The sequence below is a fragment of the Tasmannia lanceolata genome, unplaced genomic scaffold (genome assembly GCF_043159265.1).
Source record: "Tasmannia lanceolata isolate RefF3 unplaced genomic scaffold, GAP_Taslan_0.1 ptg000029l, whole genome shotgun sequence".
In the NCBI taxonomy this organism is placed as follows: domain Eukaryota; kingdom Viridiplantae; phylum Streptophyta; class Magnoliopsida; order Canellales; family Winteraceae; genus Tasmannia; species Tasmannia lanceolata.
The window spans coordinates 4,217,687-4,238,642 of record NW_027518706.1 but is presented as its reverse complement, the minus strand read 5'-3'; the positions used below and the strand labels follow the sequence as shown (position 1 = coordinate 4,238,642).

At 40.5% G+C, this 20,956-nt stretch overlaps 1 protein-coding gene across 1 annotated transcript; it reads right to left on the bottom strand.

Moving 5' to 3' along the window:
- Positions 1–2,255: 2,255 nt before the first annotated feature.
- On the bottom strand, positions 2,256–20,276 carry LOC143858894 (ubiquitin-conjugating enzyme E2-23 kDa-like). The gene is made up of 6 exons (XM_077369579.1): positions 20,093–20,276; positions 19,931–20,010; positions 10,627–10,741; positions 10,413–10,465; positions 10,139–10,267; positions 2,256–2,587 (listed from the first exon to the last, which is right to left on the bottom strand). The coding sequence occupies exons 1-6, from the start codon at positions 20,134–20,136 to the stop codon at positions 2,457–2,459; spliced, it is 552 nt and encodes a 183-aa protein (XP_077225694.1). The 5' UTR covers positions 20,137–20,276; the 3' UTR covers positions 2,256–2,456.
- Positions 20,277–20,956: the final 680 nt, after the last annotated feature.

Genomic DNA, 20,956 nt, shown 5'->3' with positions numbered 1-20,956 from the left:
ATCAACCTAAGGAAATGATTTTTTGGGAGCAACCTATTTAGGGTGTGCACCATCTAATGGACCGTTTGGATCATCCTATGGTGCGGGCCATACCTTACTTTTAATAAAGTCAGGAGTGCGATCATCAGAATACAGCAGTGCTCATAACATTTCCCAAAATTAATGATCCAAAATGGGGTTTGAATGTTGGGTACTCGAAGTGGCTATGATACCACTTGATCTAAAAACTTATGGGATGGTTGGGATCATCAAAGCGCCGTGGTCTTGGACCAATAGTCTATAAGTATGTTATAGACCAACTTATGGGATGGTTTGCTATCTTCTTATATCTCCTTCGTCTATAAGTATGTTAGTTTATAACATTTTTATATATTGAAATTGCATCAAGTTGATTAGGACACCCAGCATTAGTGTATCAATGACTAAAGAGGGGGTGATGTTAGGGCGGGGAGGGGAGGGGATTTTGTCCCCGAAGGATGCAGGGAGGGGAAGGGGATTAGATATTCCCCGCGGGGAGGGGAGGGGGATTCCCCACCATCCCCGCAGAGGGGAGGGGAAGGGGAGGGGGGAAATTCCCCGCAAAGGGGAAGGGGTAAGGGACCCCAACATCCGGCCCCGACCCGCCCCGTTGCCAGCCCTACTTTTTGGGAATTGTAATAACCTTGAGAGAAGGAAGGTTAAAGATAAAAGAAAACGTAAGTTAGTGCAATTATTAAAATGAGAAGTGCCAATATCAGTAGCATTTTAATTTCATTTGTTAATAGAATTAAGTGAAATTACGGAAGTATCCCTGGTTTTGGCCATGAAAAACATCAGCAAATGATAAATGCGCCCCTTTCCATTACTTGGGACACCCAACTGCACTTGTATCTATGACTGCAAAGTGGCTGATGTACATCACATGGGAAGGAATGCGGGGACGTGATGGGCATTGTACACTCAGCTGGGTGTCCCAAGTAATGAAAAGGGGCGCATTTATCATTTACCAAAACATCCCATTGGAATTTATTGAAATGAGAAGCTCTACTAAACGATATTTGGTAATTTAAAAGGAAATGATCAATTTTACGGGTGAAATGATTTCGGCACAAACATGTTTTGATACATGCACGGTCCTAGTTTGTCTTTTAGTATTTAAAGAACTGTAAAAAAACACTTACAAACTCTTTAAATACTAAAAGACAAGCTAAGACCGTGCATGTATCAAAACATGGTTGTGCTGAAATCATTTCCCAATTTAGGGGTATCACTATAAATAAAACTTGAACTGCTGTAGTTCAATTAACCTTTTTTTTTTAATATGTAATCAAACAGTGCAAAGGCACGAAATTTAGAAAAAAAAAAAAAAATCTCCAAAAGTTCTCGGTTTTCCGTTGTTTGATTATAAATGAAAAAAAGAAGCAATATGAATCATTGTAGTTCAAGTTTTGTTTAGAGGAACCTTCAATTTATAATGATACTCCTTAAATAAGCCGCCGACTCAACTAGTCTGGGACAAAGGCTTAGTTGATTTGAATTGAGTACCCCTTAAATAAGCCATAAGGCCCATAACTATTTTATTTCTGTCAAAATCGTGAAATTGGAGGGAGAGACACGGGAAGGACTGAGTGAGGAAAGGGTAAGAAAAGCTCACCTTTTAGTCATTTCTTGCCCTCTGAAGTCTCTCTTTTTCCCATCCTCCCGACCACACTCTCACCACTTAAGAAACTAATTTTTCATTAGCCTCTGTTCCTTTCACATAAAAATGGACGTAAAATTTGTTTTTGGGCTCTGTTCCTTTCGACGTAAAAATGGACGTAAAATTTGTTTTTGTTTTAATTTTACATCCAATTTTACGTCGAAAGGAACAGAGCCTAAATATATTCGTGGTTGTAGTCTTGTAGACATGGCCTTAGTCCCCGCTTTTTTCAATCAAGCTCAGTTTCTTTCGACGTAAAATTGGACGTCAAATTTGTTTTAGGTTCATTTTTACAACATCAACAAATTTTACGCCCGTTTTTACGTAGAAAGAAACGGAGCCTCAAAGTAAAATGGGTGTAAAACAAATTTTATGCCCCATTTTATGTGGAAAAATGACCCTAAAATTTGTGTTAGGCTCGTTTTACATAGAAAGAAACAGAGCTTTTACAAAATATAGCGGGATAAAGTTGGCCAGAAAACACGTTTCATGGCCCCCAAGAATTGCCTATTTGTATGAACCATTTGATTTTTCATGTTTCCCATTGCAGTCCAACACTCCAACCACAGAGCATATATAACATGAAACCAGAGTCTGATTTATTTACACAATGAGCAGTGAAACTGGTACATGGAAGAGCTTGGATTTCCATAAATAATCCTTTCACAAGAGTTGGGTCTTTTTTTTTCTTTTTTCTTTTTTGTTTTGTTTTGTTTTTAACTTGGAGACTTAGAGCCAGAATATCATGTACACATAGAGAGTTCAAAAGGGCAAGCAGCTAAAGATCAGCATGGCCAGCCACTGCTTCATCACTGGAATCATACTCGTTTTCGCTCAGCTCTTCATCGCTCGATTCCTCCTCGGCTTGTGCCCCGACATCTTCGGGTTTAGCAAACTTCTCACAATATTCTGTATGATCATAAAGTAAAAGCAACATCAGCTGAACGTAAAGCAATCACTAAAATCAGGTTTCATAAACAGAAATTACAACATAATCTTTTCTGATCATTTACACTAGAAGATTCAAATGCAAGACCAAATGGGTAGGTTCCATAATGGGTAGCGGAATGGGACGCCAAAGCTGTAGGCTCATTTTTAATCTTCTAAAAGACTAAACTAAACAATTTGTGATGCTTATTATACAAAAGTTAGCATCCTTTAAGTTGGGTAAGCGGCTACTAAATAAAAAAATAAGCAGATGTTTCCAAAGTATTCAACATGATGTTCCATCAGAGAATGTTAATCAACTCCAGTAAGTACTAGTTGAAACCTACGTAGGGTTAGTATGGGTATTGAATGGTGGATTAGGCAGACCTAAAAAAAAATAGTGTATTCATGAAAATATTTTAATTAATTCTCAAATTTTAAGTTTTTACATAATAATATGGTTATAACAACTAATATATTGTAAATTTTAATAGGTTATGTAGATATAATGTTGTATTTCCGTTTAAGCAATTTATTATTAGCATGTGTAAAGCTCAAAACATGCGGTAATTGTAAAGTTGGAAAAAAAGAAGATAAAAGAGCTCTAGAAATGTCTTAGAGAATCCTGAAGTATTGGAATCCAAGCAATTGTACGTCTCTTCGCAAGTCTATGTTTGTAACCAATATGTAATGTAATTTAATCTGTCATCTTTTCAGGTATATGCTCTTCAGACCTCTAAAGGGAAAGGATCCCCTAGGCCTAAAAATATTTTTTTGTGCTGCATATTGCCATCTAATTCATTTATTCATGCTTACAGAATGAGAGAGTTGGTCAACATCATATACCCAAACGGTGGAAATAGGCCAACAATGGGACCTTGGATTTGGAAATTTAATTGGGAGTCAGCACCTGGATATCAATGGATTTAAACAAGAAACAAGCATTTGAGCAAAGGACTAGGCTTGTTCTCATTAATTTCTTTTGTGATGTTAAGCAAACATGCAAGTTGGTTTTCCTCGTCTTCACCCACACAGAAATGTAATTAACCCAAAATGATTTCTTATCCCTCAGATTTGAAATCCCTTGTATAATGAGAGTAGTTCTTGGAGAAATTTTGGCTACAACTCTCGATGAGAGTTTGTCTACGAGAGGAGAAAGGTAGACGAACCCACTCCAATGGAATGAAAAGAAAATCAAATACCAACTTGCAAAGCAGGTAATTAATCTGTGGTAGCATTGTGTTAGGTACACCACCATAACAGCCTCGCCAATTTTGTTTTCCCACTAGGAGGTAAATTCTGGTATCTAAGCATCTTAGATTTTGACGTCATGCAATTTTTGTTTTTCTCTCTCTCAAGCATGAAATCTTTTTTTTATATTTTTGAATGGTTCCCAAGCATGAAATCTTAATCATGATCTATTATGTTGTAATTGAATACTGGTTACTGGTTATTCATTTTGTCTATTTGACCATTCATGTTTACACTTGGCCCTATAGGTGATGCCCAAAAGCATGTTACATTGAGGTTAAGGGTTCAAACTTCATCGTTACCATATAAAAAATAAAAAAAAGATTTTGTTTGACAATAAAAAGACTAGAGCATAGTTAAAGTAGGTATGGGCACACAAAGCGGGTACAGGTACAGTCTCAAGAGAAGTTTCTGATACATGTAGAGGCTAAAGAGAAGTTTTGGATATTTTTCTACTTTGACTGATTTGATGAGGAAATCATAATTTAGTGCATGGCATATCGATAAAAAAATTTAAATGCATAACACTCCCCAAAAGCTAAAGCTTATACAGAATAAAAAATTAAATCGGATGCAAATTAGAATATCATACTAAATATATTATCTCAAGTAAATACTGGTTTCTAACTTCTGAGTTCTGGAATATAAATCATTAAAATCTAGAACCAATATTTCATAAGTATCTTGTTGAAATAAACTGGAATACAAGTTTGAAGTTTTATACAAAGAAATAACATTTTTAAGTTGAATAAAAATAGAATATGGTCTATTATTTTGGGAAACTAATTCCATTTAAACCAGTTGTCCATTATCGAAAAACTAATTTCCTGATAATATTAAAAGTATTTCCTGCATTTAGTTAACAGTATTGACAGTGAAATGTAACAATTATGATTTTACAGGAGCTTCCCAGTAATTATATATTAAATTTGCCCATGCAATTGGTATCACTAGAGGGTTGTTAAGAGAGTGAAGCTTTAGAAAAAGGCCATACAAAAACCATCAGGCCCCGGAGTTTTATCTCTTTTGAAGGCAAAAAAGGACATACCTAACTTCTTCCTTAAAGGTCATTCGATTCTTTCCATGGCTGAGTCATCCGGGTGGGCAAAATCCACTGCTTCAATTTTAGGAAACAAAATCGGTTCCTCGAAGAGTAGAGAGATTTTAAAAATGAAACAATACCCAAGGAAATAGCCTGTTGATCCTCCACCGGCACCTTGCTATTGTTGATGGACAATGCATGTATTCTATTTCGTCTTCTTCTAGCATTAAAGATACTACGAAAATAGGCTATATACTTATTCCCCTCTTGTAACCACTTGTATCTAGATCTTTATTTCCCTTTGATCAAGTTGCGGTTTTTCAATAGATTCTTTCGAGGATAACCAACCCTGCTCATCAATAACTTCGAGCACAAGTCCCTATAAGATAGGATCCTTCCTTTGCTCAGCGTCTCCCATAACCTTCTTGACCCACATTTTAAGCTCATCTATGACGAATCTAAGCTTAACTCTTAATATCACCCCAGCCGGTCCATTCCTTCCATCCTCAACCCATGACTGCTTTAAATAAAGCTTTTCGGGAGGGAACTTCCAACCAAGTCAGTTTGAATTGGAAGGGTGAGGGGGCCAAGAGCCCACTGACAGGTCAAAGAGAATGTGCCACTGATAAGAAATTGGCTTAGGAAGAGCGATATGAAAAACATCCCAAAAAGCTAAATACGAATGGGTACATAAAAGAAATCTATCCAGCCTACTCTTATTTTAATTGTGATCCCATCTAAAAACCTGACCTCACTCCAATACATCATGATACAAAGATCAAATAAATCATTTACGGAAGTAAGATAATGCTACCAAATTAAAGAAGAAAAATCGAAAGTCCAAGATTATCCTTATAGAAATGTTATGGTGGATTTGTTAGCCAAAAAGCGTGTCTACAGTTTTGAGTTTTATATGTCAAGGTGGATCAATAAGTTAGCTTGGTCAAGATTTTTTGAGTTGTTTTTTCACACTGAATCAAAGGCAAGAACTTACTTTTTTGGCAGCCAAGCTGGGATCGAACCTACAACCTCAAAGGTTAAGGCACAAGCTCTAGACCAAAGAATCAACGGTCTAGATCAAACAGTTTCAGTTCTAGAGTTAGTGTTTCTCCGAGACATTTAATTTGAAGATATGTATTATGGGATTTGCCAGAGACCATCGCAGAAGGCATTTCACAGGCCGTCTGTTTCACGAGAAAGCAGCCACATAGGCTCACTTTTCAACAGATTTTGTCTAATTCATTTAATTCATCTGAGATGCTGCTCTCTCATGCAACAGACGGCCTGCGAAATGCCTTCTGAAATGGTCCCTAGCAAATCCATGTATTATTGTGTCCATAAAGGTCCATACTTCAACATAGTGACTTGTTCTTAATATATTACCCAAAGTGGGTTGATAGATTAGTTTAGTTTAGTTTCTTCCCAATAAATCGCCCTTTCAAGAGTTTAAGTCGGTTTATTCGCATGGCAACCTTAGACATCGACAAATGAGGAAGCTGAGACACTTTGACAAGGGAAGCCATTAACAGAACCAGCTTGATGATTAGCGATCAATAACCCATTCTATAAGTTTGTTTTATTTTATTTGGAAAGCTCGTCCATCTTTGCATATTTTTCGTTTTTAATAAAGTCGCCATCATAAGGAAAAAAAGATCTTAGTAAGTCAAGCTTACACCTTTGACTGAATATACATCAATATCAGTGTTGGTAGTACTTTCTATTTTCACAGTTTTTACGGTGTATGAAAGGATCTAGTCCCAAATGATGTAAATGAGGTCGGGACATATTCAAGTGCAACCTGCATTTATGTTTGATTAAACTTGCACCGAAGTTCATATCATTCTCTGATAAATGAGCTCAAGCTCTTTCAATCAAGATTGATCTTTGGTAGAGAATCAGATAATTGTGGATGACCCCTATACTGAAATTTTATTTTATTTTTAAATTTGAATCCATGGAAGGATCTGTTTAGTCCATGTTTTGGTTTCATAGGTCCTTCAGTATTTATTTTTGTGTTGACTACTTTCATACATGTGAAACTCACTCTAGCTAGTTTCACAAGCTTTCGGCAACTACCAAAGAAGGTAATCTTGTACATTCAAGGCGGATACCATGGTTACCCTTCTTTTATGCTCAAGTAGACAATGACATACTGTACAAATAACGGAAGCATATGGCTTTATTTTTATTTATTTTTCAATTGGTAATTTAGGAATTATGGCATAGCTAAGTATTGGTTAATCCCTTTTCAGTTATGGAAAGGATTTGCGTATAATGTCCTCACGTTACCTAGCCCTAATAAAATATAATAGGTATTGAGAGCTAATCTGGTTCGTTGCATCAACTCAACTCGACTAAGCCTTTGTCCCAAATTAGTTGGGGTCAGCTGATGAATCCTTTAGAAAATTTTCATGAAGAAGGTGAAAGGATCTACCCGGCTCAAATTGACTATGTCTAATCCTGACAGTAGTTGGGTTCGTCTACAATCTGGTTTGTTGCATCAATCCAATGAAAAGCTATAACTCATGATCCACACCTTTTTCTTTTCCACAGACCCCTACTCTCGGCAGGTAATATGAGAATTGACAGTTAATCTTGATTGTTACAGCAGTCCAATGAAAAGCTACAACTCCAGCTCCACACTTGGTTTTTTACAGACCCCTACTCTGGTCAGCCCTTCAATTAACCACATTATGTTAATCACCTAACACAATAAGATGACCAGTAAACCTAGAGGAGGGGATTCATGGTCCGGTCAGCAAGGCCATAGCTTCAACCTTTTCAGAGTCAGGAAATCCAATGGGATTCGAGAACTCCCACAAAATCGCTCCATTGCTCCTTGAAAACACCTATTCCTATAGGTCCAAGGTTCCCTATAGAGCAGCCATCAAAGTTTAGCACATAACTCTTTTTTTTTTGCTAAAGACCAACTAACAAGAAGAAACTTGATCTCCCGTAAAAACCACTTAAGAGACCAGCTAATCCCATCGAATATGCGTTAATTTCTTTCTCTCAATAGAATAAAAAACACAAAATATGGAACCACATACAAAAGGAAAGATCCTCTCTTTGAAAGGTTAGGTCTCCACCAGCTCTGAAATAAATCTCTCAAAGACAAGAAAATAATAAACCAGTCCAAATAAACTCAACACCGATCATCAAATCCTGTAGACACAATGCTGGGAAAATAATCAAAATATATGCTTGGCTAACTCTTGGTTTCACTCACTCAAAACCCACCTATTTTCCAAACAAAAAAATCCTTTAGCTCAAACATATCCAAGTTAATTATCTTATTTAATCTTGTAGTGTTCACAAAATACTCATTTCTAAATGGGATGGCTGACTTCCATAGTTCCATCTCATTCTCCAAAATGCATCTTTCTCTCTCGTTCCCACAAGGTAAGAGAAGTAAGATTGTACTGAAGAAAAACGAGCTACAGTTGACCAAACTCTGCAGTCCTCATCACCTAGGGTCTCCCCAATCCTTCCAATATTCTTCACAGGGTGAGCCAGCTATTCATCCTAGGGCCACGAGCACCCTTGTTTTTCGTGGTGCCTGCTGCATTCTATTGAATGCCACCAGAGATAACGTGTGAGAGATCCCGAAAGAAAGGCCCACAAAGATGCCATGAGACGCCGACCCGATGGTGGAAGAGATGAAGCTGGTCTTGGTCCCGGTGCTATAGCTACAGCCGTTTTACATCCGAAAACTAGGGAATTCTAAACCGCGGATATTAAATTGCCTGTATGAGGCTGGGAAGAACCGTGGAATAGTAAAATAAATAAAAACTAGAATAGTGTGATTTTCATCTTCCACCTGGGGCTGCGGAGGAACAGGCAATACTTAGTCTGATCTAGGTTTCCCTTCTTTGGGGCAGAACTTAGTCTGATCTAGGTTTTCCTTCTTTGGTCCTTTCCGGGAAGCCCAGTGGATAAGATTCTTGTCTCTACAATCGAGCTTGTCGAGGACCCCGAATAGGTCGACATTTTCGTACCTCGAGCGAGATCGCTTGCGATGACGGCGGATGTTTCCCTGAGTCTTCTGGCGCGGGTGACCGGCGCAGGTCGTCCCAGATTTTTGGCCAGTCCGGGTGGCGTCCACGCCAGGTTCCCCAGGAGTTCGTAGTGCAATGGTCATCATGTTGGCCGTGATTCTCCGGGCTCCTTTCTTGCTCCGCACCGCAACGCTGGCAAGCCGTTGCACGAGAATGGTGAGGACACTCAATCGATGGTCCGTGGTTCTCATTTGTCGAGTGAGTGCTTCGATCTCCAAGTGCCTGGAGCACTATGTCGGAAAATGATCTTCAGGCTCTGGCGAGCCTTTCTTGGAGAGGCTGTGCCTTCCAATGTTGGAAGGCATGGCGCCAAGATCGCTTTTACTGGAGAGGCTCTGTCTGGCCCCACGGTGGGCGCCAATCTGATGATGCTCAAATCTGTCCGAGCGATCGGACGGCTGTAATGACATCCCGCTTGTCGTCTGCTCTATCCGTGACCTGCACCCACCAACAATAGGTTAGGGCCGGAGTCGGAACTCCGGGGGAACCCTCTGACACTCAAGTCGGTATTGAGATCAATCAGAATGAGATCTTGGTGAAAGGAAGGTAAAGTGTTAACTCAAGCGTGACGAGTCGGTCCCGTGAGGAGCCGATGCCTTTGAATGGAAGGGAGTGTTCCTTTTTATAGGAGGTTCCATTGTGATGTGACGGCAGTATGGCGCCGTGTATATTGCTGGCAAGATCTCCGGAATACGGTGGAACCTCGTTTTGTCGGTGGTAGTATGTCAGGGTATGGTGGAATCCTCTTGGTGATGGAGACAGCCCTGAGATCTTGTACTAGCGAAATCCTCTGCGAATAGGCGGGGTACAAATTTCCTGCCATCCTCCTACTCACAGCGTATTGGGGAGGTTAGATCGGATGCTTCTCGATCTAGCGCCATGTGTCCTGATCCGGGGGGATCGGATTTTACCCCCATCAAACACATCATAGAATTATATAGTCACGTACACAGTCCATATATGGCAATATATTTTACTGTCCGGTGAAATTCAGTTCTCTAGGACACAACACTTATCATGACTTTAAACAAGGAAACATGGTCAAATTATAAATGAACACAAAGTTGATAAAATCCTCACTGGCAAAAAGAGTACCTCAAATCCATAACCTTTCACCCTGATGATATGAATATACATGGCATACAAAATTAGAGAAGAAGGAACTTCAGAAAAGAATATCACCTTTAACTCTCTGCTCATAAGAAGTTCGATCACGCATCATCAAGGCAGCAGCCTCTCCGTTCAATGGATCCGATGGATTAGGATACAAAAGAAGTTGGGGGAGAAACACTTCAAAAACGTTCACAAGATCTGGAAGACATGGAAATCAAAATCTGAATACAAATACTATCCCATAAAACATGGTATCAGCTACAATCGACAAATAAATATCTTTTGCAGTTTTATACAAGTCTTAACATTTATATGTGAAAACAAGTTGAAAAAGTTATTTTACCAAACATGGGGCTCCAGGTTTGATTGATCACATCCAAACAAACAGAACCAGACCTGAAATTCAAACCCAACAAGGCAAACAGATACTTGTTGTAACTCATTCCGTAGTCGAACTAATGCAATTTGAAATTATTCCAGTTATAAGACCATAAAAAACTATAACAATATGCTTCAGATAAATGAAAATATTGGGAACCCGATAAGGAGAAACACACATTTCGTCAACGTTTGGATGGTAGATCTTATTAACAAAGCCTATTGATGGAGATTTATAAGGATAGGCATCTGGTAACTCCACCCGTATCCTCCACACACCACCATGATAGGGACCTGCAATAATTCATAAAAAGAATCCTTATTTCGTTTGAAATCACAAACACCCACATAAAATCCACAAGTAAATTCCGAGAATTGATAAAAGGAAAATGGCATTGCAGCTTAGAATTAGTGCATAAAGTGACTGGAATATTTTATAAAAATTCAAAAAAAAAGTAAGAAAAAAAGGAAAAGATGAAGCACATGCTTTAGAATGCAGATTTTTCCATTAGAATTTTTTTTTACGAAAGTTAGCAGCTCCGGGGTGGACTGCACATATGTGTATATATATCGAGAAGCCTATACAAAAGGAAGGCAAGCCTCAGAGCCATTGAGGCACCAAAACAACACCCAGAGTGTCCACAGAAGATGGATTACAAGCAGAATTATGGGGAAAGGTGTGGACAGCCCTTGGGGTGCTGGTTATGATGTTGGGGAGGCCGGCAGCATCACATCTTGCTGCCACTCTGGCTTGGCATGAGACAGCAGCCCAGGAAGGGTAGAAAAAGTTCCTTAGATGAGCATCCAAAGTTGGCAAGAGAGTCTGCTGCTGTTTTGCCTCGTCGAAATTGGTGTAGGCAAATTGGTGGAAGAAGAGCAAGGAGAGCCCGGATCGCCTTCCATAAGTACTGAATGGCCCACAGGATTTGGCCTTTGCCATGGGTGAGGTCAATTAGGACCTTTGCTGTCTGATTCGACCATTAGCTTTGTAACCTTGACTACCACGTAACACCTGAGCCCATCCAGGAGAGCACGTGTTTCGGTCACCACTCACCATATTCGCACCAAACTGATAATAGAAGGATAAAGCAAGGACGATTTGGCTCTGTGGTCACGGATCACACCACCACCCTCTGACTCACCCAGGTTCCCTTTAGATGCGTAGTCGATGTTAAGCTTCAAGAAGCCTTTAGGGGGCCTCTTCCAATATATCCAACTGTCTTTCAGAGACCAAGGAGGGCACGACATGATCCCAGGTTGGGACAACATGATTTTTTCTAAGAAATTAGGGGCTTTGGGGAAGTTGTCTCTGAAGCTAAAGCTCTTGATACCTTCAAGAATAAGGCAGATGGTCTTGCTCATGTGGTTGGAAGAGCCTTCCATCCTCCGGGAACAACGTTCCTTCCAGATTTCCCAAGAGATGTAGGTTGAGATGCCGGATAGAAACGAGCAATAAAATTTTCGTTTGGTGGCAGCCGACCACCATGGGAGGATTCTAGACGAGATAGCTCGAAAGGGGATCAGGTTGAGGTTCCATAGGTTAGCGAATTTTGACCAAATGCTCTGGGCAAGGTCTCTATCAACGAACAAATGATTTGTAGTTTCTTCCTTATTGACACAGCTGAAGACACATTTAGATGGGAGTTGCACTAGGCAGGATTTGATTCGGTCGTCTGTAGCTAGAGCATTTTGGAACAACCTCCATAGAAAGCAGCTGATTTGGGTAGGAAGGTTAGCCCAAACTGTGTTGGCCCACAGAGGGGTCTGGGCTTTCGATCTGGAGAGGTTCCACACTGACTTTGTGTTGAACGATCCTGACGAGGCAGGGCACCAGATTAGTTTATTTGCAGATTGAGATAGAGCCAAGTTCGAACAGTTCAGGGCATAAAGGGTGCTTGGAGGCAAGTGGGGAATTATCTTAAACCAATCCCGTCTTCCATAAGGGAGTTGTAGGTCCTTGGTAGATGCATTGATATCGATAGATTCTTTGTGTAGAGCCAAGGAGAATAAAGGCGAGCTGCCGATCCATAGGTTAGTCCAGAATGCAATTGATCCTAGTCCGACGATCCATCTTGCATTTTTCGATCCAGATATCTCTGACAGAAATGATTTCCCTCCACATTTTAGAGGAACCCTGGGAAGGTTCTATAAGGTTCAGGTGTTGGTTCTTGCCGTAGATGGAGTGGATGAATGAGCTCCAGAGGGAGGAGTTGGCATGAAGTTGGTGGAGAGCCGTGAGCCTGAAAGCCGAGCAAAGGTCCGCCATGGATTTGATGGCTAATCCACCTTCGGCTGTTGGTTCAGAGATATGGCCCCAGGGGACCCCGTGGGTTCTAGTGCCAAAATCACTACTTCCCCACTAGAATTAAGCCTATCAATGCTCTGTTGGAAAGCTTTTGGAGGTGTGATAGCTGATAGAAGGTGGATTGGGGTAATAGTTAGCACATGGTTGATAAGCACTAGTCTGCCGGCTTGGGAGAGTAGCCTGCCCTTCCACCCTTCAATTTGGATCTGATTTTCAGAATAAGATCATCGAAGAAATACGATTTCAGACGGCCTGCATAAAGGGGGACGCCTAGGTAAGTGATTGGAGAGCATTTGTTGGGAAGCCTGTAGTGTTAGCTATGATGCTTTTCCTGCTTGGAGAGGCTTTCACTGAAACCGCAAAACAACTCTTTGATTTGTTTATTTTCTACCCTGAGGTCCGGAAAGCATGACCATGATGCTCTTGAGACCTGATTTGCCCCCGCTGGAGAAGATTATCGTGTCATCTGCGAAGAGGCAGTGGGTGATGGGGATGCAGCCTCTATTCCTAAGGAAATAGGAAGCTTGACCTTCTCAAAAGAGGGCTTATGACTTCTTCTGCTAGGATGAAAAGGCAAGGAAGAGGGGATCTCCTTGTCTGAGGCCTTGCGATGACTTGAAGAAACCGTAGGGTTCCCCACTTAGGACAATTGAAAACCAGCTTCTTTCGGTACATCACTCTATTAAATTCCTCCATTGAGTGGAGAAACCAAACCTTCCGAGCAAATTCTGTAGGAATTTCCAATTTAATCCGTCAAAGGCACTGGCCATGTCGATTTTTAAGATCACATTGCCTCCCCTGACTTTCTTTTTGAGACCAACTATCATCTCTTGAGCAATCGCAATGTTTTCGGTGATGAGTCTGCCTTTAACAAAGGCTCCTTGTTCTAAGGAGATGAGATTAGGCAAGACTTTTGCAAGCCTTATTACCAGGAGCTTTGAAAACAATTTGTAACAGAAATTGAATAGGCTTATGGGTTTGAATTCGGAGAATACCTTTGGATCTCCAGTTTTGGGAATTAAGGCTAGGAAAGTGGATGAGTAGTGTCTCGAAAGGCTCCCTCCCTTGAAGAATGCAGTGGCGGCTAGCAGGATATCTGACTTGATTAGATCCCAACACGAAGAGTAGAAGAAGCCATGGAAACAGTCCGGCCCTGAACCACACTCAAGAGGGCTGCTAAAGATGGCCTCTCTGATCTCCTCTTCCAATGGATCAGCCATAAGTAACTGGTTGTCCTCGACGAGGTTTGGCATGCCTTGGTCTGACCAGACGCCCTCCTCTGCTAAGGCATTTTCAAAGTAGGCACAAGCCATGTTTTTATCCTACGTCTGTCAATGATCCACGATCCTTCATGTTTGATCTTGGAGACTCCACCAAGGTTCTTGTGGTGGTGCAATGCAGCATGGAAGAATTTAAGATTTCCGTCCCCCTCTTTTAACCACTTCTCTTTTGTCTTCGGTCTGAGGAAGATTACCTCATGGACGATGACTTCATTTAGCTTGCATCTGGCTTCGGTTAAGGTTTCAGTGGTGTCCGGATTTGGGTTTGATTGGTGGCCAAGTTCCGCTTTGAGGACATTGTTGATTTAGATCGGGTCAAGCCTTGATTTGGCATGATCGTTGATCAAGGGCCAAGATTTGGCTAGCATGGCTTAGAGATGAAGAACCTATATTTTGGATTGGACATGTAAGTTGTGATGTGGTTTGGTGATGGTGGATGTGTTTAATTTTGTATTTACAAGTGAAAATGTGTGAGCGAGGCATATGTATAAGTGTGTGGATCACTAATTTAGGGGACACTTGAAGGGGCTGAAATGTCTATAAATAGGGGCTTGGGTAGAGTTTTAGATAGCTTTTGAAAATGTATTTTTTGGAGATTTTGGAGTTTGTAGGGGGGCTTGGAGGTGTTCCAAGAGAGGAGATGGAGGTTTCATTCGTTAGAGATTTGCACTGTCATGAATTGATGTGTATTTCCTCTTCGGATCGTCGGATCGTCTTGTCGAGTGCAAGGCCGGGCACCTTCACGGTGAGTAAATCTTGTCGAGTGCAAGATCAATTGAAGAGCTGTAACTTTCCATTTCCTTTTTTGGAAATTCTATCCATTTTCTCTGCATTATCTTCTTTAGTATTGGTAGAACGTATGAATTTCTATTTTAATTGCTAGTTTTCGTCCATAGATCTCATTTCGAGTTCGTAATTTGTTGGGAAATAAGATTTTAGATCTGATAAGAAAGCCAGCCCCTAATTCCTTACAAAATTTAGCCCATTTTCCTTAGAATTCCAGCACATTTCTTGTGAATTGTAGATTTGATTTCATACTTAAAGATCTAGGTCAGATATGAATTTTTTTCGGATTGCTTCCGCCATTTGCCCTACATCAATTTGGTATCAAATCCAATTTTGCAAGAGATTCTAATCTTCTTGCAGATCCTGCATTTCCAGCAACATGTTGTGTCTTGTTTTTCTTTCCAGATCTTGTTTTGCTGGCATCAGGTTCTCAGAATAGCAAATTCACCGTTTTAAAAGAAGTTCTAGTCACAAAACCTCCAGGTTTCTGTTATGAGAACGCCTATCTGGTTTCATTCAGCCTATCAGAGAGAAAATTACAAGTTAATTACTGATCTACATTTGCCAGACCGAAATAGATTGGAAGCAAAAATTGTGTCAAAATTTGAGCCTACTCGCCAGCAGGTAAGTGGGGCAGCTTCCACTTCACATTCAGGTTCTCGTGACAGTTCCACAACCACAAGAATGATAGTGGGTCTCTTTGTAGAGAAGCTTTAACAAGCTAATGTTTTCAAAAAATTAGAAGAGTTTGATTCTGCCAATGGCTGTACATCCGGGCGAGGAAATTCCATAGTGCAAATGATGTACTAGCTAAGGTGTTTGATGGAATGTGTTAATGGCATCCTCTCACTCAAGAAGCCGAGCCTATCTTATCACAATTACATGGAGAGCTACAGAAAAAAATGATCTCTTAGCTTGACAATGAGGTGATGATTTCCAAATTGCTTTGCCTCTTAAATTTTTGGGATAATCTTCCTGCAAGATCGATATGGGTCAGATTATGTGTTGTTTCGATTTATAAACTCAAAGTTCGAAGCTGCCTACCAAGTGCTTGTTAAAAGTCTTGTGAAGGCTATTTGGATTTTGCATGGTTTGGATGAACCATAAACCAAATGGTGGAAGTTTCGTTCTTTAAATAGACGTACTTTCAATAGTCATGCCTTAGCTCTCTTCTCTGATCTTATATGAACAGAACTTGTCATCCATCGGTGGATTTTTTTTTCCAAGATAATATTCCACCCTATTGCTTCGGATAATTTTAGAGGTTGGATTTATATGCTTTAACATTTTGGCATTGGAAATTTCCCCGTCATTGGAATTACAGCAGTGGTCTGTTTGATTTGGAATCACACTCACATACTCAGTGCATGCAATGTCTATTAGCATCCAATGGAAGCTTGTTGATGAATGACACAAAGAACTCAGTTCTTAACAGAAGCAGAAGTCTTTGACAAAGTGATATTGAATTCATTGCGAGTGTCTTAGTTTCAGTCCAATATTCTAAACTTGGGTTAAAGACCACCTCTCAGTGATATTTCTTTGTTCAAATCACAATCGCAACTGGAAGTTGTGCTCAGTTCTATATCAGCTCATCAAGTTTTGCATGCCTAGTGTTTGGTTTAGGCTTGGGTGAAGGACAGCATCCTATCTGCTTCATATTCCAGCTAATTCTCAGCTTTGAGTTTCTGCTATAAGAAGAGCCATATCAAGACATTTACAATTGAAGTCTGTTTCAATTCCAGAGACTCAAAATTCATTGATGATGCGGTTTTAAGTTGATTTAAAGAAAAGACTTTTGATGATGTTGTTTAGACCAGAAAGATCAGAAACGGCATGTGCAAGAGGGAGTTTGAGCTACTAATGTATAGAGGTACTTGAAGGAGCTTAGTGGTGTATGGAAGTGTGGTTTTTCGGCTATAAAACTAGCTGTCCAGAGGTTAATTCCATCATTCATGGATCTGCTAGTCAGTTGAAAATTCCATTCAGGCTCTTATAATTGATCGTATTTGGCTGATGTATTGATTGACAGAATCTCAGTTTTAGGAAACTCTTTCATATAGTTTCTCTTGTCCACCCAACCATTGAGTGCTTGCAAAGTGACCAAGAACTTCCATTGATTTGATCAGGCTTGGCACAATTGTCATGCTCAAATCAGTTTCAAGCAATAGTTGCACTCCATTACAGCTTATTGTTTCAAAGATAATATTTTGTCCTAACAATATGTTGACAACGATCTTAAGATGAAGAGGCAGAGAAATCCATGTTCTGCAGCAAATGTTGGGCAACAGGGTGACTTCACTGACTTCACTTGACATACCTCCTTCCACAAATTCTCAGAAGTGCTAGAGCTTTTTACTGAGACTTCAATATTTGAGGAGTCTGATGGTACAAAGTTAACTTTCTGAAATTTGTCTGCAAGTGGAGTTTTGCTACAGTTGTTGTTGAGCTCACATATTTCTAATTTTGTTTTGGCCGGTCATTCGAAAACAAGAGAAGACCGACCAAGGGCAGGTGCTGAATTTTGGGGAATCCATCAGTGGTTATGGAGACAGGATATTATGCTCAGTTCTCATGATATTGGTTCAAAAAGGTGTGATCAAAATGCTGCTACTCCAATATAAAAAATGCGAGTTTGAGAAAATCATATGGCTACAAACTGCTGGGCTCTGTCAAGTGTGTGAGATTTAATGTGGCAGAGAAAATGGCTCATCTGCAATTAGGGTTGGCTTTAACCATCAACAATTGGAGATTCAAAGACATGGGTGAGGAAGTTACACAATTTTGGACAGAGGCAAAGCGGGGGGAAATTTCCCTTACTCCCTTATGTTAAGGAAGATCCGAGCTTGAGGGCAGGCTCTTTTTAAGAGGGGGAAGTATGATGTAGATCGGGTCAAGCCTTGATTTGGCATGATCGTTGATCAAGGGCCAAGATTTGGCTAGCATGGCTTAGAGATGAAGAACCTATATTTTGGATTGGACATGTAAGTTGTGATGTGGTTTGGTGATGGTGGATGTGTTTAATTTTGTATTTACAAGTGAAAATGTGTGAGCGAGGCATATGTATAAGTGTGTGGATCACTAATTTGTGGGACACTTAAAGGGGCTGAAATGTCTATAAATAGGGGCTAGGGTAGTGTTTTAGATAGCTTTTGAAAATGTAATTTTTGGAGATTTTGGAGTTTGTATGGGGGCTTGGAGGTGTTCCAAGAGAGGAGATGGAGGTTTCATTCGTTAGAGATTTGCACCATCATGAATTGATGTGTATTTCCTCTTCGGATCGTCGGATCGTCTTGTCGAGTGCAAGGCCCGGCACCTTCACGGTGAGTAAATCTTGTCGAGTGCAAGATCACTTGAAGAGCTGTAACTTTCCATTTCCTTTTTTGAAAATTCTATCCATTTTCTCTGCATTATCTTCTTTAGTATTGGTAGAACGTATGAATTTCTATTTTGATTGCTAGTTTTCGTCCATAGATCTCATTTTCAGTTCGTAATTTGTTGGGAAATAAGATTTTAGATCTGATCAGAAAGCCAGCCCCTAATTCCTTACAAAATTTAGCCCATTTTCCTTAGAATTCCTGCACATTTCTTGTGAATTGTAGATTTGATTTCATACTTAAAGATCTAGGTCAGATATGAATTTTTTTCGGATTGCTTCCGCCATTTGCCCTACATCAATTGTCCTCTTGGATTTTGATGTATTGGAAGACATCACCATAAATCTCTTTGTTTCAAGCTCTAAGAATTCTTTTTGTGTTTTTCAGTTTTGCAAAAAGGGTCTCAAGGGGGTTGCCTAGGGCAACGATAGACCAAGCTTCTTTCACAACTGAATGGAATTGGGGATGTCTAGTCCACATTGTTTGGAACTTGAATGGTTTTATTTGCGGTGCTGACGTGGGGCGGATATTTATTAGAAGGGGCAATGGTCCGAGCAAGTGTGGGAAAGATGGGAAATAGCGGTTGAGGGGATTGAGTTTAGCCAATGGAAGTCAAATTGATACACTGTTCATTCCTGCGTTTGCTGCACCTTGTGAATTTGCTTCCAATGTACCCTGCATCAATGAGGCCAGCATCATCTATAGCTGATTGAAATCTTTGCAGGATGTGGGGTTAGGGTTAGGAGGCTTTCCTCCTAGTTTTTCATCATCAGGGAGTAGGGCATTAAAGTCCGTGCCTACTATCTGTGCTTTTGAGGAGGACTGGCTGCATTCCCTAAGGTAGCTCCATAGCTCTATCCTACCCAAGGTGGAACAACTAGCATAAATGTGTGACATCAAGACTTTAGAGCCACTCTGCATATGGACTAGCTCGACTATCAAAGCTAGGTTATTAGAGGAGATCCGGCTTATAGAGAGGGAAGCATCCCATAGGACCCAGATCTTGAATGATTCAGTGAGATTTGTCATGGAGTTGCTAAAGTGAAGCAGGTTTGTAATTTCCTGAACGTCATCAGCTGCGATTGGGAGGGAGTGGGGGAGGTCATCAGCTGAGATTGGGAGGGAGGGAACCCGCACAATAGGGGGTTCTCTGGCGGGAAGCATAGAGGGGTTTCTCTACAGCATTCCTGCAAACAGTTGGTGAGCAGAGTGTTAGGCAAAGTAAATGGGAAGGCGAGAGAAAAGGGTCTCAAGAGCTTGGGTTATGGGTGGATGTTCCGAGGACAGCAAAGCAGAGGCTTGGGTTGTGGATTGGAAATTTTTTCTTTCCAAAATTTAGAGGGGAATGATCTGATTATGATTAATTTAGAAGAATAATATAATAAATTGAAGGTCCCGAAGTAAAAAATAAATCAGGTTGGTTAGAGTTATCTTTGTTCCAGTGTAAAAAATTAGAAACATTTAGAAATATTTTTCCTTCCAAAAAAAATCCTGCAATCCAAACAGAGCTTAAGAAAATAATGCAGTTATTTCTTCCATATTGAGATGAAAAAGAAGAAAATTGACATATGGATAAGGATGATAATAATTTCATCAGAACCGACATCAAATCTACAAACCCAAAGACATGAAATTAAAAACTTAACATACATCACAAAAAGGACTAGAATTCCATACAACTAAAACCCAAAGACATGAAATTAAAAGAGCTAATAGGATATGGGAATTGGTGATTTACTCTCACTAGGTCCGTGAAAATCGACATAAAACTCCTGCATGCCATCATTGATCATCTCTACCTTGTAATCACTCATCATCCTACAGAAAAATGAACATAGAGCTCATAAAAAATTCGGAGAAAATGAGAATAAAATAAAGAAGAGGTTTTGAGGGAATTTACAATTTCATCAAGTCCATTTCTCGGCGTTTGCTTGGAGAAGACATGGTTATGTTTCACTGTTTCTTTTTCTTTTTTGGGTCTTTTTTCTTGTTGGGTGTTTAGAGATGAAAAGGGTACAAAGAGAGATGGGTTTTTCAGGGGTTGAAGAAATGAGAGATATGAAAAGGGTACAAGAATGATGAGGTGAAAACTTATTTAAATAAAAGATATCACGGATTAGGACCATCGTAAGAGGCATTTCACATATGCTTTGTCGCATGTCGGGACCAGCCACCGAATGATGACAAAATCTGCTGAAAAGCCTCTTGCGTGCCCGAAAAAATTGCAGATTGTCTGTCGCATGCCTACCCGATGGTGCAACATGCGACAGACCATCTGCGAAATGCCTTCTGTGGATGGTCCCTAGCAAATCCTTTCTTATATCACTCTTTCACTCTCTTTCTCTCTCACTTGTGGGGCTCAAGAGTGGGCCGTACCGGCCTGGCACAACACTGGCCGGCACGGCACGAATAGCTACAGTGACACGGGCCGTGCCGGGCTGTGGGGTTTAGGCACGGCACGACAAGTGGCCCAACACGACAAAATCAAAGAAAAAGTGAGCATTTAGGGCTATTTTCTCGGGCCGGCATGAAACGACCTGCGGGCCGTGGACCGTGCCGTGCCTAACCTCAAAAATTTTTGGTGCCATGCCTAGCCCACAGGCCACATTGGACTGAGAAGTTCCGTGCCGTGGCGGCACGGCCCGTTTGCCACCTTGATGTGGGGCCGTATAGAGTCTAATAGTTAGACCTCGCAAAACGAGACCCGGACCCAAGTCCACCCGGCCCGCCCGTAATTTACAGTTCTAGGTCACTAAATTAAGGA